The following is an 18,662-nucleotide window of genomic DNA, read 5'->3' on the forward strand; positions in this document are numbered from 1 at the left end:
AGCCTAATATAGTAGTTAAAATCCAGTCGTTGAATGGGTACTTTGATTAGGAGAACCTCATTACCTTTGTAGTCCAGAAATTAAGGTACAATGTTTTAAAAAGAATTAAGCCCGTTCTCGGAATGGTGTTTGAATAATCCTTTGCCTTGTACCTTACACTTTCTCCTGTGTTGTTTTTTTTTCTACTTATATAAAATTTTTAAACATTTTTATTGATGCAAAACTCACACCGTACAACTCACCTATTTAAAGTGTACAGTTAGTTCAGTGGTTCTTCATATATTCACCCATCACCACAGTCACTTTTAGAATGTTTTTGTCATCTCCAAAAGAAATGTATCTGAACTATCCCCAGCGCCTCATGGTTAAGGGGTCTGGATCCCATGTGAACAACACCTGTTTGAATCTCAGCTCCCCCTGTAGCTTGAAAAACATGCTGGGTGCATGTGCATATGAGCCTAAAAGTCACAACAGGAAGAAGATATGGAGGAGGAATTGCATATGACCATGCCCCATTTGGGGATGCTTCCTTTCTTCTCTCTCTCTCAAATGCATGTGGCAGTACAAAAAGAAAGGAAGGAAGGAAAGAAATGCTGTATCCTTTAGCTATCTCCTCTTCATCTTTGCCCTAAGCCCCCACAACCCTTAGGCATATTCTAATTGCATATTCTGTATATTTCATATAATTGGTATCATACAATGTGTGGTCTTTTGTAACTGACCTCTTTCATTTAGCATAATGTTTTCAAGGTTCAGCCATGTTATAGCATGATCAGTACTTTTTATTTCTTTTTAAGGGATGGATATACAATGTTTGTCCCATTAGTTTATCCCATTAGATGTTTTCATTTTTTATATTGTGTACTGCCTCACCAAGGCATACTCTGACTTTTTGACTGTAGTTATCTTATTGGGTTTAAAGTGGTATTTCAGTGTTTGTGTCTTTTTTTTGAGCGAGGTTTTTACTATAGGGCACATGTGCTCACCAGAAAGACAGAGAAAGACAGAGAGACAGAAAGTGAGAAATCACCCCCAAGGGGGAATGGCTACGCTGCAATCCATTCTCCTCCATTCTCCTCTTGGAATGTTGGGTGGTTGTGCACACACACATGCACCCGGCATGAGTTTTAAGCCACCAGGTCCGGGACTCAAACTGTGGTCGACTACATGGGAGTCCAGCGACATATCTGTTACGCCAACTGCTGGTCCCCAGTGTGGTTTTGATTTGCATTTTCCTGATCACTAAAGATGCAGAATATCTTTTTATATGTATATTGGCCACTTATATATCTTTGAAGAAATGTCCATTTAGAGCCCCCCCCTCCTTTTTTGCTACAGGGCACATATGCTTGCCAGAGAAAGGCAGAGAGAGAGTGAGAAATCATTCCTCGCTGGGGAGGGACATGCTGCCATCCCTTCTCCATTCTCCTCTCAGGACATTCATATATACTCAGTGTGATTTTCAAGCCTTAACCTCCATGACATCTTGTCTATTTTTAATTACGTTATTTCTCTTTTAATTATTGAATTATAAATAGTTCTTTATATATGCTAGATACAAGTTCCTTATCAAGTACATGATTTGCAGATTTTTTTACCCATTATATGAGTTTTCTTTATTCTTTCTGAAATTTAATTTATTCTTTTTTTTTTTTTTTCTTTTTTTTTTGGATGTGGTCTGAGGTAAGTGTCCACCCAGCGTCATTTGTTGAAGGAACTGTCTTTCCTCAATTGAATAGGCTTGGCACCCTTGTCAAAAATGTGCTGACCCCATTTTTGGCACATGGGTTTATTTCATGACTCAGTTCTTTTCATTGATCTGTATGTCTGTCTTTATGCTAGTTCCACACCGCCTTAATTACCTTGGCTTTGTAATAACTTATGAAATTGAGAAACATATCAGGTACTTCTTACCTTTCCCTTTGAGTTTGTCATTTTGGTGAATTACTGAAAGATGGGGGTTCTGAATAAAAAAGCGAGATACTTTTCTTTTATTTAAATCTCTATCTTTTTTATCAATGTTTTATAGTTTTCAAAGTATAAGTTTTGTACTTTGTTAACTTTATTCCTATTCTTTTTAATACAGTTATAAATGGAAACTGTTTTCCAGATTGCTCATTGCAAGTACATAAAAATACATTGATTTTTGCTTTTTGTATATTGATCTTGTATCTTGCAACTTTTACTGAACTCTGATTATTTTCAGGGGGAATTCCTGTATGTCAGCTCATGACACTTGTGAGAAGTGATAGTTCACTTCATTCTTTCTATTCTGGAAGAATTCTATTTCTTTTTCTTGCCTAATTGACCTGTCTACAACTTCTAGTACAATGCTGAATTGAGGTGGTAAAAATATATATCCTTGGTTTGTTTCTAATGTTGGGAGAAAAGCATTCAGTCTTTTACCATTAAATATGTTAGCATTAGGGCCCTTAATCAAATTGAAGAAGCTCCCCTCTTTTTATTACTATTTTTTGAGTATTATTATAATGAAAGGATATCAGAGTTATGTCCTGCTTTTCTGCATTTGTTGAAGTGAGTGTGATTTTCTTTTTATTCTATCAATATAGTATGTACTACTAATTGTTAGTTGTTTTTATATCCCTGGGATAAGTCCAAATTGGTCATAGTGTATATTTCCTTTTATAAGATGCTTGATCTATTTGCTAGTATTGTGTTGTGAGTTGTCATACCCATGCTCATAAAAAATACTGGTCTGTGATTTTCTTTTTCTTTTTTTTTTTTTTTGGAGAGGTTTTCACTATAGGGTGCATGAGCTCGCCAGAGAGAGAGAGACATGGAGACGGAAAGCAAGAAATCAACCCCCGGGGGGATGGTCACGCCGCAATCCCTTCTCCTCCATTCTCCTCTCAGGATCTTGGGCACGCACGCACACGCGCCCGGCGTGAGTTTTAAGCCACCGGGTCCGGGACACAAACCGTGGTCGACTATGTGGGAGTCCAGCGACATAGCCATTACACTAACCACTGGTTCCCTGGTCTGTGATTTTCTTTTCTTGTAATATCTTTATTTTTGGTTAACAGTAACACTGGTCTCATAGAATAAGTTGAGAAGTGTTTTCTCCAGTTTTATGTTTTGAAAGTTTGTGAATAATTGGTATTCTTTAAATGTTTTTGTGGAATTCACCAGTGAAGCTCCTTGGTCTTGGGCTGTTTTTCATGGGGAATGTTGATTACTAGTTCAGTTTTTTTTTTACTTGTTTGTGAAGACCGTGGTTCTTGAGTCAGTTTTGGTATTTTATTTCTTTCTAGGAATTTGTTCATCTTATCTAAATTATCTAATAGGTATAGAATTATTCATAGTATCCCTTTATAATTCTTTTTATTTCTGTAGTATTGGTAGTGATGTCCCTATTTCACTTCTGATCCCAGTAATTTGAGTCTTAGCTAAAAGTTTTTAAATTTTGCTGACATTTCTAAGAATCTCGGTATTTGATATTTATTGTGACCCTGGGAAGGCTTTTACCCAGCTGTCTGTTTCTTTACTTATTTCTGGCAAACTAACCAGCCTGCAGTTTGGTTTATGTCCCCAAAGAATCAACTAGTTCTCTCCTAAGTTGTCTTAAGGAACAAGCTTCACTTTTTTTTTTTTTTTAACCCCTAATTTTTCATTAGTCACATGTGCTTGCCAGTGGGGCAGGGTGAGGAGGATGAGAAATCACTGTCTCTCCCCCCTCTCAAGGGGGATGGCCACACCACAGTCCCTTCTCCTCCATTCTCCCTTCAGGATTTTGAGCACATACATACACATCCCTGGTGTGATATTCAAGCTGCCAATTCCAGGACTCAAACCTGAAATCAGCCATGTGGGACTCAGCCACCTTAACCTCTACATCACCTGCTGGCCCTTTCTTTACCTTTTTATGACAGCACCTCAAGATTGAACTTCACAGTCTGTTGCAAATTGAATCAGTTGTTTGGTAAGAGGGATAGAATTCTCAGTTTGTGCTTCTTCCTCCAAAACTTCTGAGTCAAGGTTGAGTTTGGGACAGTGATATGTTTATGAGTGACAACCCTGCTTTAGGAGGTGAACACTTGGTAGCTGGGGCAGCAGTCTCAGAGAAGTCTCAGATCTTCTCAGCTTGCATTTCGTAGCTTAGAACCTCCTATTTATAAACTACAAATGAGCCAGGTCAAGGGCAGTCTAGATCCCAGCATGTTCATCATGTCCTATCCCCGGGAGAATCTGTCTGAGGTCTAGGACTGTGTGGAGGAAGGGAGTTCCTGCCTTTTAACCATGGCCTGGAACATTGTTTCAATAACAGGTACTTGGGGGTAGGTTGAGAAATGTTGAGGGTCCTGCCCTTACTGGAGATATAGCCCTCTGCTAGGAGGTAGGAGAAGAGAGAACCTGCTCTTGGCTGTACCAGTCTGCAGTGTTCCTGTGTCACAAAGGTGAGAGGGAGAAGGGAAAGACTAAGTCTTGGTTCAGATAACACAGACTTTACTGTTTTTACCAAGTTTTTTGTTTGTTTGTTTGTTTTAGAGAGTTTTATTGTAGTGCATGTATACTAACTGGAGAGATGGAGAGACAGAAAGCAAGAAATCACTCCCAGGGGGATGGCCACGCTGCAGTCCCTTCTTTATACTCCTCTTGGGATTTTGGGCATACATGTACACGTACCCGGCATGAGTTTTAAGCCCCCAGGTCCAAGGACTTGAACTGCAGTTGACTACATGGGAATCCAGTGATGTAACCATTACACCATCTGTTGGTCCCTCTGTTTTTACCAAGTTCTGTTGAATTTTCTTAAATAAGTGTTTTTTTATTTGTTCTTGTTTGCTATTAGTGCCATTTCCAGAGACTTTTTTTTTTTTTTTTTAATAATTCTCAACAGTTTTACTAGGAGTCAAGTTCATGGAATTCCTCGTGCTGTCCTGTTGAAAACAGAACTCTGCACCGTACTGCTTAACTAAAGTTAGCCATTCTTTTGGTGTTTTAGGGGAGAATTTTCAAGTGTCTTGAAAGTTTAAAGGGATATTTTCCAAGGAATCCAGCAGGTGGCATGGTGGTTAAGGGTGCTGGACTCCCACATGGCCAATCATAGTTCGGGTCCTGGACCTGGCAGCTTGCTTGCTTTCTTTCCCTCCCTCTCTATCTTTCTCTTACTCTGTCCCTCTCTGGTTACATTTTTAAAAAAAGGAAAAAAAAAAAAGAATAAATAAATAAATAAAGTTAAAATAATTCTTAAAAATAAAAAAAGAACCTACTAGGAAGGGAATGTGAAGTTGACAGTGAAGCATAAACTCTGACAGTTATCAGTTTTCCTAACAGTGTTTAGTACCCAGACCTATTTTTTTTCATTGAAAATTTTCTAAGTTTGAATTATAGTTGTGGCATCATGATCAGACAGATGTATTCAGAAGAACATCATCTAATTACTTTGATTCCCTTTTATTTTCCCATAATTTTGTGCTTTGTTGTTTGGGAGTATAATTAATGTTTGATTTTTGTTTTTGTTAGAGGCAGTAATGAACCAGGAAAAAAGAAACAGCATATTTGTCATATTGAAGGATGTGGAAAAGTTTATGGCAAAACATCTCACTTACGAGCACATCTTCGCTGGCATACTGGAGAAAGACCTTTTATATGCAACTGGATGTTTTGTGGCAAAAGATTCACGAGGAGTGATGAGCTTCAGAGACATAGAAGAACTCACACAGGTTAGTCTATTTTAGGATTTATCATTTTTACTTGTTTTTTCAATGCTTACATGAAAAGTTTAATAATAAGTTAGCTATCATATTGGAACTATGGAAATTATGGAGAAAGAATTGACATTAGCAGTAAAATGGAAGATGTTTATTTTATTAAAAAATAAAATAAATTTATTTTTTATTTTTAAAATTTTGCCAGAGGGCACAAAAGCTATTACAGATAAGAAGACTCCCCATGGGAAATAGTCATGCCGCAGTCCCTTCTCCTCCCTCTTCTCCAGACACTTTGGGCACACACACACAAGCACCTAGCGTGTTTCTCAATCTTCAGGGTCCAGGACTCAAACCACATAGTCAGCTCTATGGGATCCAGCTGCCTAAACAACCATGCCATGAGCTAGCCCTTAAGATACAAATTCTTGGGACCAACAGTTAGCATAATGCTATGTCACTGGACTCCCATGTAGCCTACCACGGTTTGAGTCCTGGACCCGGTGGCTTAAACTTATACCGGGTGCATGTGCTTGCATGCCCAAGATCCTGAGAGGAGAATGGAGGAGAAGGGATTGCAGCATGGCTATCCCCCCTTGGGGGTGATTTCTCGCTTTCTGTGTCTCTCTCTGTCTTTCTGGTAAGTGCATACACCCTACAGCAAAAACCTCTCAAAAAAAAAAAGGATACAAATTCTTTACCTTTTTTCTCAGATATATTTTATTCCATTCTTTTCAGCTTACCTGCATATTTACATGACGTAGAGTTCATTCCATTTGTTAATTTTGTAGTCTCAGCTTGCTAAATTCACATATTATTTTCACATTGCAAATAAGTAAAAAGATGGTTGAGACACAGCTGTGGTGACAGAGGTTGTGGATGTCACTGAGCAGTGCCAGAGCTCCATGGAAGGCCCTGGGGTTGGATCCTAGACCAAGCTAAAACACGCAATGTGGTGGTGTGCACCTGTAGTACAACTGAACTGGGGAACTATGGCAGGAGGACCCTGCCATGACGAAACCCCGTCAAAAATACTTTTCCTTCCCTTTCCCTCACTTCTGATTTCCCCTCCCCCATCATTAAAAAGAGAGTTGAGGTATGATCTTACTGGTAACTTTCATTAATTTGTTTCTTGTTTTTTTTTTTTAATAAATCCAGAAAATTATTGAAGATATGGAGACTAACATAACAAATACCCACCTAATCCTCACTCAGAATTGGCAGTTGTTAATCTTATGTTTAATGTATGTATATAAATACATAACATTTTCCATGATTTTTCAAAATAAAACAGGTCACTCAAAGTTAATGTCATCTTTGCCTTCTGCCCCTTAAAGGCAAAGCTACCAAAAATTACATGTGTCTAAGTTTTTAGTACATTTTCAGTACTCTTAACAGTTTCTTACAGATCTTATATAGAAAATATTTTTTGTGTATAATATGAAATGTTTCATAGATACATTGCAGAATTGTAATTTCTGCTTACTATATTTTGAAATCTATCCAAGTTCACATATATATGTTCATATATATATATATGTCTGTAGCATTTATTTTTATGTTATTCCATCATGTGAGTCTCCCACATTGTCATTTTTTTTAGTTCACCTTAGCATGTGTGCACTTGCCAGAGAGAGAGAAAGTAGGAAAGCATCTCCCATGAAGAATGGTCACACTGAAGTCCCTTCTCCATTTCTTCCTCCCTTCGGGATTTTGGATGTACACACACATACTCGATGGAGTATGGGATTTCAACCATGCTGGAGACCATGTGGGTGGGATGCTGCCACCTTAACCACCATGCCACTGCTTTGTCCTTTCCTGCTCTGTATTAATCTTTCCCAAACTATTGAGGTTATTGCTAAGGTTTTTTTGTTTTGTCTTTTTTCTATTGCAAACTTTTCTGCTGTGAATATATATGAGAGATGGAATGATTGGATTACAGAGACTGTGTGTGTGTGTGTGTGTGTGTGTGTGTTTTCTTTATAGTAGCAGAAGAGTCTCTAGAATGGCTGTTACAGTCTCTACCAGCAGTGATTGGTAGTTTCTGCTTTGCTGTGTGCTTGCCAGTACTCAATAGTAAGTGTGAGGACTTAAGTGTATGTCAATCTAAAATGGTCTATTTTTTTTTAATTTGCATATTTCCTGATTTTAATAGGACTAAGCATCCTTTTATGTGTGTTTTGGTTATTTATATTTCTTTTTCTAGTCATTATTCTGTTTTTCATATTTTTCTTGGGTTTTCCATTTTTATTCATATGATTTATATGTTACAGATTCCCCCAGATTACTTAATCTTTTACCTTTGTGCTCTTTTTTGTCATAAAAATATTTTTTTAGAATTATTTCATTTTAACTCTTTATTTATTTACTTATTGATGTATCTTTTATTATTTAACTTTATTTATTCATTTGTTTTAGTTTGACCAGAGAGGGACAGAGTGAGAGAGAGAAAGAATGTGAGAAAGCAAGCCGCCAGGTCCAGGACTTGAACCACAGTTGGCCATGTGGGGGTCCAGCACCCCTAGCCACCATGCCAGCCCCTTATTTACTTATTTATATATCTTAATTTGACCAGAGAGGGGTAGAGTGAGAGTGAGGGGGCGGGGGGTGGAGTGAGAAAGGAAGCTACCAGGTCCAAGACTCAAACCGTGGTTAACCATATAGGAGTCCAATGCCCCTAACCACCACAACACCTATTACTGTCATAAGAATATTTTACACTTTATTCAGTCAAGTATAAATATTTTTCTTCTTTATGTTTTGTTTTTTCAGTTTTTGCTATAAGGCCACTTAAACTTGCCAGAGACAGACAGAAAGTAAGATATCATGCCCCAGGAGGGTGGCCATGCTCCAGTCCCTTCTCCTCCATTCTCTCAGGATTTGGGTCATGCATGCACACAGTCCCAGTGTGATTTACAAACCACAAGGTCTGAAACTGGAGCTGCAGTCAGCCATATGGGAATCTAGTACCTTAACCACACCATCTGCCAGCCCCAACATAATAAATTTTTAAAAAAATATTTTTTCTAGGGACCAGCCAGTGAAGTAATGGTTACATTGCTGGACTGCTACTTAGTTGGCCCTGGTTCAAGTCCCAGACCTGGTGGCTTAAACTCATGCCGGGCACATGTGTGCACATTCCCAAAATCCAGAGAGGGGAATAGAGGAGAAGGGATTGACTATGCCCCCCCTGAGGGGGATGATTTCTCACTTTCCCTTTCTCTGTCTCTCTTTGATGAGGACACATGTCCTATGGCAAAAAAACTTAAAAAAAAACAAAAAATAGTTTTAAAAACAACCCAGAAATTGAGCCATGTTTAACAAGGACATTATATGAAATATATGTCATTACAGATCAATAGAAAAAGAATGAATTATTTAAGAAATGGCTTTTCATATGGAAGAAGAATAAAATTATATCCCTACTTCATTCTAATTACTCTCCATTCTCCTGGGATTTGGGGCATGTGTGCAGACATACCTGGCATGATTTTCAAGCCATTGGGTCCAGAACATGAACCACAGTTGACCATGTAGGAGTCCAGCACTTTGAATAACACACTACCTGCTGGGCCCTGTTTTGTTTTGGTTTTGTTTTTGGGGGGATTTTTTGGGAGAGGTTTTTGCTGTAGGGTGCGTGTGCTTGACAGACAGAGAGACAGAAAGGGAGCAATCACCCTCCAGGGGGGATGGCCATGCCACAATTCCTTCTCCTCCATTCTCCTCTCAGGATCTTGGGCACGCACGCACACATGCCCGACATGAGTTTAAGCCACCAGGTCTGGGACTCACTCCACGGTTGGCTACCTGGGAGTCCAGCAACATAGCCATTACGCCAACTGCTGGTCCCTGGGCTCTGTTTTTAAGCTTTTATCTATGTACTAGTTCTTATACCAGTGCTATACTTCTGGTTTGTTTTGGTATAGGGCACAGGTGCTTGCCAGTATGCAGGAATGAGAAAACATTCTCTGGGGAGGATAGCCATACCACGGTCTCTTCTCTTTCATTCTTGTGGAATTTGGGGCAAACACGCATATGCACTCAGTATATTTTTCAAGCCACCACTTCTGGTACTATAACCACTCATTCAGTCATGTGGGATCCAGCCGCACCAACGTTCATGTCACCTGCTGGACCATTACTGTTTAATTGCTATTCATTTATATCAAAAACTTGTCATCTGTTAAAGCAGTTATTATTTTGCTCTGAGTACCCCTATGTCTTTTATTTAGAACACTCCTGGTTCATATTTGGAACTCAGTATTTAATTATTGAATAAATTAATTGGAATAAATTACTGAATTAGAGTTTAAACTTCTACTTGTACCAAGATGTAGGACAAAGGGGAAACAGAATTGACTCTTTTTTGTTTTGTTTATGTATTTGCCATAAATCACACACGCACTTGCCAGAGGGACTGAGACAGAGGAAGTGCCCCCCCCCCCAAGTGATGGCCACGCCACAATCCCTTCTTTATTCTCTTATTTAGATTTGGACACACACATACACACACACACACGTTTCCAGCATGAATTTCACGCCACCGGGTTCAGGTTCATGACTTGAACCATGGTCAATCATGTGGCAATTTAGTGCCTTAACCACCATGCTACCTGTCTGCCCTAGAACTGACAGTTTTTAATCAGCTACCCTATTGTCATACATTTGTCATACATACATATATATTGTTTTGAATCTGACAGCCACACTGAGATAGAAATTAGCTTCATATTATAGATTAGAAAATAGTCTCGGAAAAGCAGAAGTTGTTAAATAGAAATTTACCTAATTTGATATACACTTAAAGTAGTAACACAAATGAGTATTAGTATATTGGCTCAATCCCTAAAAGAACATTGTATTAAAATTATAAATTTTAATGAAAAACAAAGTTTGAAGTCTTTTGGCATGATACTGCTTTGGGGGCTTCTAGTGTCACCTCACCATTAACATTGGCAAATACTAGGAAAATACTTTGCTATTTGTATTTCTATGAGAGGATGCAGTGTTTGCACTCTGATTTAGTGGGACAGGTTAGGGAAGCCAACAGAAATTGCCTATATGATTTGGAACTCCACGTTGTAAGTTCATCATTTTGTCTTAGAAACAAGTTTGTGAAGTCCCTCTGTCACATATTTATATTCGTGGAGAAACACAAAACAGATTTATTCAAGGATTTTATATGTGTATATTAAATACATAATCAGAATCAAATATTGATGATTTTAGGACATGGTATTTTTAAAAAATTATCTACACCATTATCATTATCTGTTAGCTTGTTATTTCTGATTTAAATGTACTATAAGCTTACTTTTTCTAGTTTGAACATTTCAAATACATCATATACAAAATTAATTAAAACATGTTAACACTAAAAATTTATTAAGCTTAATATCACTATAAATACATGTTACTTTAAACGATTTAACATAGTAAATTATTTTGTGTTTATTAAGTTTGTTTTAAAGAATAAGAAACAAAGTATCTTCTGGAAAGGACTGAAAAGAATTTAACATATTAAGTTAAAAACCTTGTTTTATTTGGTGCCTGACTACTAATATAAGTAAAACCTCATTGACTTACTGTGAATAAATAAATGAGTTATTTTTATTCATTGCTGAAAATGCTAAAGATCTGTTTGATTTTTTAACAAAGACTTTTAAAGTTTTCCAAATGACATGTCATATGACATTTAAAAATCATATCATATCAAAGATTAACAATGTCAAAAAGCCACTTTGCGACCCAGCAAGTGGCATTGTGGTTGAGGTACTAGGTTCCCACATGGCCAACAGCAGTTCAAGTTCCAAACCTGGCAGTTTGAAAATCACACTGGCACATGCATATGTGCCCAAAATCCCAAGAGGGGAGAATGGAGGAGAAGGGACTGTGGTATGGCCATACCCCCAGGGGGGAAGCAGGGAGGCATGATTTCTCACTTTCTCTCTCTCTCTCTCTCTCTCTCTCTTCCTTGTGTGTGCATGTACCTTATGGAAAAAAAACCTAAAAGAACAAAAAGGTGCTTTGCCCTATTCCCTGTTCTCCACAGGGAAAAAAAGCACATTTAATCTTTTGACTAGTTTCATGTTTTTATCTTTCTATGATGACTGCCATGATCTAAATAATATACATAAGGCATAAGACTGTTATTTATTGGCCCACCAGTATTGGATGCTGTCTAATGATTTGCATGGAGATGTAAGGATTTACCTCACTTTTCAGTATTGAAGACATTAATATTATTTTTAAAGAGTGTGTGCAGAACAACCCTGTAGCTATAACAGTTAAATCCTGTGTGTTGGGAACCAGATCACACATGGCCAACTCCTTGCTCAAATCCCTGTCCTGGTGACTTGAAAAACATGCTGGGTATTTGTGTGCACATGCCCAGGATCCTGACAAGATGAAGAAATGGAGAAAAAGGGATGATGTCTTGATCATGCCCTATTGGGGGTTTTCTCTCTCTATCACAAACATAGCATCTGGCAATGTGAAAACAAAAACAAATGAGCAAATTGTGTGTTGGGGGCCAGCATGTGGTGAAGTAGGTGTTAGGTTTCTACATGACCAACCATGTTTCAAGTCTTAGACCCAGGGGCTTGAAAATCACCCATAGTGCATACGTGCAAGTGCCCAAACTCCAAGAGAATAAAGGAGAAGGGACTGTGGTATGGCTATCCCTCTTAGAGAGTGATTTCTCAGTTTCTCTCTCTAGCGAGCACATGCACTCCAAAGCTGACGCCCCCCCCCCAAAAAAAAAAATCACCTCCATCCAATTTCTCCTTATTCTGGAGCTTTCCATCTGCGTAATAGAACACAGATTCCTTTGTAGGAATGTTGCACAACTATAATCTGGAGATTTTTCTTCTGTGCTCTACTGACTTGGACTCATGTTAGATCTCAAAATTTAATAGTTTTATTTTTATTTACTTACTTCCTCAGTTGCTGAAAAACATTCTGTAGTGGTTGTTAACAAAATGAATGGGGAAATATACATGAAAAAATTCTTTATTTTGCACTTTTTTTAGGGTGAAGTCAGGTCTACTAAGGGAAGTGTACAAAAGAGCAGCCCATGAGAGAGAGAGTACACAGTTTCATTCCTTCATCTGAAGAGAAGAGAAGGACTGTTACCTTAAAGGAAGCATAGAAGGGTTACCCCATAGGCACGGCAGCCTTGGCTTTATTTTGATTTTACACTTAAGTTAATGGTTTGACTAATACATCATTTTAAATTGAAAATTACAGTCTGTCACAACATTAATGGCACTGCCTTTACCAGTGAGAAGTTCATTGCTGCATTTTTTGGTTTGTTTGTTTGTTTTTAATTTGTCAGAGGGCATGTGCACTTGCCAGAGATAGAGAGTAGGTAAGAAAGTACCCCCTTCATGGGGCATTGTCATATCAGTCATTTCTCCCTCTTCTTCTCAGGATTTTGGACACACATGCACATGTGCCTGGTGTGGTTTTTTCCAAGCCTCCAGGTCCAGGACTCAAACAAGCCATGTGGTTGACCATGTGTGATTCAGCCACCTTACCCACCAGGCCAAAAGATGACCACAGCAGTCTCTTGTTATTCTTTGTAGTTTTTTTCTGTAAGTGGCCTGACTGATTGATTGACTTGTCTTTCTTGTTCTTTCATTCCTTTCTTCCCTTCTCCTCCCTTCTTCCTCCTCCTTCCCTCCCTTTTTTCCTATTTCCTTTCTTCTCTTACTCTCTTCCTTCCCTATCCCCTTCTCCCTCTCACCCTCCCTTTGTTCTGTTTTGCCAGTGAGAAATCCATTGTTATTCTTCCATGTGTTTTTGTAAGTGACCTTATTGATAGATTGGTTGGATAATTTTATACTGACAGAAGACTTGCAAAGACATCGTATCATTCTCTGGGACCAGCAGTTAGCGTAATGGCTATGTCACTGGACTCCCATGTAGCCCACCACGGTTCAAGTCCTGGACCCAGTGGCTTAAACTCACCGGGCGTGTGTGCGTGCGTGCCCAAGATCCCTAGAGGAGAATGGAGGAGAAGGGATTGCAACATGGCCATCCCCCCGGGGGGTGATTTCTCGCTTTCTATCTCTCTGTCTCTGTCTTTCTGGTGAGCGCACACGCCCTATAGCAAAAACCTCTCAAAAAAAAATACATTGTATCGTTCGCATATATCTTTACTGTAACAAACTTTTTTTTTTTTTTTTTTTTTTTTTAGTATAGGGTGCGTGTGCTCACTAGAGATAGACAGAGAGTTGGAAAGTGAGAAAGTGTCCCCCAAGAGGGATGGCCACCCTCAATCCTTTCTCCTCTATTTTCGTCTTGTGTTTTTGAAACATACACGTAAGTGCCTGGTGTGTTTTTCAAGTCACTAGGTCTGGGACTCAAAATATCCTGTCGGCCATGTAGGATTCAGGCGCCTTGACCTCCCTGCCTTTTGCTGGCCTATAAATGTCTTATATAACCACAGTAACTTAGGAAAATTAAGATCAGTAGCATTAATTAAACCACAGATTTTTTTTTTTTTACCAATATGCTTTTTCTGTTCCAGTAATCGAGAATAAAGTTGCATTTATTTGTCATGTCTTGTTAGTGTTCTGCAATCTGTAACATTTTCTAATTCTTTTTTTTTTTTTTGGAGAGGTTTTTGCTACAGGGCACATGCACTCGCCAGACAGAGAGAGACATAGAGACAGAAAGCGAGAAATCACCCCCCAGAGGGGATGGTCATGCCGCAATCCTTCTCCTCCATTCTCCTCTTGGGATCTTGGGCATGCACGCACACGTGCCCGGTGTGAGTTTTAAGCCACCGGGTCCGGGACGCGAACCGTGGTAGACTACGTGGGAATCCAGCGACATAGCCATTATACTAACTGCTGGTTCCCCTAATTCTTTATCTTTTATTGCCTTGGAACTTTTGAAAGTAGTAGGTTAGGTACTTTATGGAATGTCTCTCAGTTTGGATTTATCTAATGTCTTGATTAGACTGAGGTGATTAATTATGAGGAAGATCATCACAGATACTAGAATTTTTCTTACTGTATGATACAAGGAGGGTACAAAATGTGACTGTATATATAAGGTGGACACCACTGTTGGTGGTGTTACCCTGATGAATTGGTTAGTTTATGCTGTAAAGTTACTGTTTTTCTCTTATAATATTCTATGAAAGGCTCATAGAAAATGCATAATATGAAAAAGCTATGAATTTCAAATTTTGTTTTGCACCAAACTTGAACTTTTATTTCCATTTTCCACAAAATTTTTTAAATTCCTTTATATTTGCTTCAGTCCACATTCAAGGAGAACATTAAACACTTTTTGGAGGGAGGAGCATCAAAGAATTTATGGTTAAAACAATCGCAGTGATTAACATTTTCAGTTTATACAAATAATCCTATTTTTCTTTGAAGAAAAATTCTAAAACTTCAATTTTAGCACTTCTCAGCATAGCTTGGCTATAGCATTTGTTACTGCGGCATTCTAAAAATCATTTTCTCTCTTCTTCATTTCTTGTACTTTTTTTCTTTTTCTTTTTTTTTTTTTTTTTTTTTCGGGGGGGGTTTTTTTTTTAAGACACAATCAATTTTTTGCGGGAGAGATTTTTGCTATAGGACACATGCACTTGCCAGAGAGACAGAGAAACAGAAAGTGAGAAATCACTTCCCAGGAGGGATGGCCATGCCGCAGTCCCTTCTCCTCCATTCTCCTCTCAGGATTTTTGGGCACCCGCGCACTCATGCTCAGTGTGAGTTTCAAACTGCCAGGTCTGGGATTCAGACCATGTTTGGCCAATGTGGGAGTCCAGCAATGCAACTGTTACGCCATCTGTTGGTCCCTCTTGTATAATTTTTAATTGAAATTCTTACAAAAGGAAGATTTATACCTTCTTCCCCAGTTATTCCTTTATTTAGTCATTTATGCTAATGTGAGCTCATGATGACTTTATGGCTATAATCTAATAATATTATTTTCTTGCACATACCATTTTATCTCTGGCCATTATAAGGTCTTTCATTATAAGGTCCTGTGTCCTTTTGACATGTTTCTGTCTTTTTTTCTCTTGGAGCTTCTCTTAATTTTTTGCTGTTTTATTTCATAATGATGTATGTGGATATAGGTTTTCATTTATTGTGCTAGCTAGTTAGGCTGTTCTGTCATCTATATCTAAATAATTAGCTGACTTATTCTCCTCCTATTCTCTATTCTTTTTGGACTCTTGGGAAACTGTATTAGTTCAGTTTTGCATTGCTAACAGAAATACCTAAGAAGGAGTGGATGTAAAAAAAATAGGTTTATGTTGGGACCAGCAGTTAGCATAATGGCTATGTCGCTGGACTCCACGTAGTCGATCGCGGTTCGCATCCCGGGCCCAGTAGCTTAAAACTCACGCCAGGCACGTGTGCGTGTGTGCCCAAGATCCCGAGAGGAGAATGGAAGAGAAGGGATTGCGGTGTGACCATCCCCCCCGGGGGGTGATTTCTAGCTTTCTGTCTCTCTGTCTCTCTCTGTCTGTCTGGTGAGCGCATGCGCCCTATAGCAAAAACCTCTCCAAAAATATATATATATATATGTTTATGTTAACTCACAATTCTGGTGGCTGGAAAGTCCAAAGCTGAAAAGTGGACAACAGTGGGAACCAGCAGTTAATGGCTATGTCACTGGACTCCCACGTAGTTGATCGCGGTTCGCGTCCCGGACCCGGTGGCTTAAAAACTCACACCAGGCGCGTGTGCGTGCATTCCCAAGATCCCGAGAGGAGAATGGAGAAGGGATTGCAGCGTGACCATCCCCCCTGGGGAGTGATTTCTCGCTTTCTGTCTCTCTGTCTCTCTCTGTCTGTCTGGTGAGCACACACGCCCTATAGCGAAAACCTCTCAAAAAAAAAAAAAAGAAAAAAAAAGTGGACAACAGTGTGGCACAGGGCAGGATCTTGAGTAGAGTGGCTGGGCCTAAGTTTCTTATGTCTTGTTCTGGTCCTAGGACCTAGAATTTCTACCACAAAATATCCAACATGTTTAGAATTCAAAGTTACTTAATATTCTCTAAAACATGTGAAGTGGTTTCTCAAGTGGGAAAATAAGCAACAGATGTCAAGATGATCTAGATTTTGGAAATATCAGACACAGACTTTCAAACAGCTTATTATAACCATGGTCCATGGACTAAAGATGAACATGATTGAACTGAATGGAAAGGCAGAAGTTTTCAGAGAATTGAAAATATGAAAAGGAGCTAAATGGGTTGGATTCATTGAGATGCTCTCCAGTGCTGAAACCACATGGGAAAGTCCTGGGTATGCATCTCAAGGTCTCCTTGTACACACTGGGCAAATGTCTTTGTACCTGGCTGACTGAAGCTTGGTGTAGATCACAGCATAGACTTCATTGGGGATGAGCATCCCTCTCTCAGAAGACATTTGAAAAATCTTTTAAAACTAGATAGAAAATTTAGTATTAAAAAATTACAATATTGAGGGACCAGCAATTGGCGTAATGGCTATGTCACTGGACTCCCATGTAGTCGACTGTGGTTAGAGTACCAGACCTGCTGACTTAAACTCATGCCAGGCACGTGTGCATATGTGCCCAGTATCTTGAGAGAATGAAGGAGAAGGGATTGCAGCATGGCTATCCCTCCTGGGGGGTGATTTCTCACTTTCTGTCTCTCTGTCTGTGTCTTTCTGGTGTGTGCGCACACCCTATAGCAAAAACCTCTCAAAAGAAAATTACAATATTGAGTAAAAAATTCACCAGATGTTCAGTAGTTAAGTGGGGATAACAAGAGGAAGGAGTCCGTGAAGTTGGAGCTAGAAGTAGTAATGACTGGGACTTTCCATATTAGATGTAAATTTGTTTGTTTTTAGAGATTTTTCCTATAGGGCATGTGTGCTTACTGGAGAGACAGAGAGACAGAAAACAAGAAATCATACCCCGAGGGAAATGGCCACACCGTAGTCTCTTCTCCATTCTCCTCTCAGGGTCTTGGTCATGCACACACATGTACCTTGCTTGAATTTTAAGCCACCAGGTCTGGGATTTACGGTCGACCATGTGAGAGTTCAGTGATGTAACCACAGATGTAAATTGTAGACTCAAGAAGCCTATTGAATTCCAAACAAGAACTGAAAGAAAACTGTGTCCAGAAACATCATAATCAGTCTGCTGAAAATCAAAGATAAAGAAGAAAACTTTGGGGGACCAGCAGATGGCATCATGGTTACATCATTGTACTCTCAGATAGTCGCCCATGGTTCAAGTCCCAGACCTGGTGGCTGTAAACTCACACCAGGCACATGTACGTGCGTGCCCAGGATCCCGAGAGGACAATGGAGGAGAAGGGATTGTGGTGTGGCCACACACACCGCCCACCAGGGGGTGACTTCTCACTTTCTTTCTCTCTGTCTCTCTGTTGACTACATGTGCCCTATACCAAGAAAGAAAAAAAGAAAGAAAGAAAGAAAGAACGAACGAACCAACCAACCAACCAACCAACCTTGAAAGGAACCATAATATGACATATTATACATAGGCAAACTAAATTAATTCATACTTTAATATTATTTTTCTGTAAACTTTTTGAAGTCTCCTTAAAGTTTAATTCCATTTTTCCACAAACTTTTTGTAGTATGTTCATACAAGAGCTTCTATTTATCATTTTCATGTTTGTTATTATAGAACTTATTCTGTATGTTAAGTTCAATTAGAATGCTAAACAGTATTCAAATAATTCAAAGGAAAAGAAGGAGACAGAAGAATGAAAAGCACACAGAAACTGAAAATAATGATTAAGTGCAAATGATCTAAATATAATGATTAAAAGGAAGAGATTGGGCCATTCCCTAAAGTAGTGGTTAAGGGAGCAGGATCCCACATAGTTTGCCACTGTTTAGATTGTTAGCTTGGCAACTTAAAAACACACCAGGCACATGGGAATGTATGCCAGAATCCTGGCTGAAAGGAAGAATGGAGGAAGAACTGATTAGTCTCCATTGGAGGTTACTTTTTC

General features: G+C 38.9%; 1 protein-coding gene across 1 annotated transcript in view; it reads left to right on the forward strand.

Moving 5' to 3' along the window:
• Nucleotides 1–18,662, forward strand: part of SP4 (Sp4 transcription factor) — a gene marked incomplete at its 5' end in the record, with an annotated part of 99,079 nt that overhangs the window by 63,931 nt on the left and 16,486 nt on the right. Inside the window, 1 exon segment of the mRNA XM_014590148.2 lies at nt 5,485–5,684. Coding sequence (XP_014445634.1) covers nt 5,485–5,684 — 200 coding nt within the window.

Source organism: Tupaia chinensis, unplaced genomic scaffold (genome assembly GCF_000334495.1).
Source record: "Tupaia chinensis unplaced genomic scaffold, TupChi_1.0 Scaffold000410_1, whole genome shotgun sequence".
In the NCBI taxonomy this organism is placed as follows: Eukaryota; Metazoa; Chordata; class Mammalia; order Scandentia; family Tupaiidae; genus Tupaia; species Tupaia belangeri.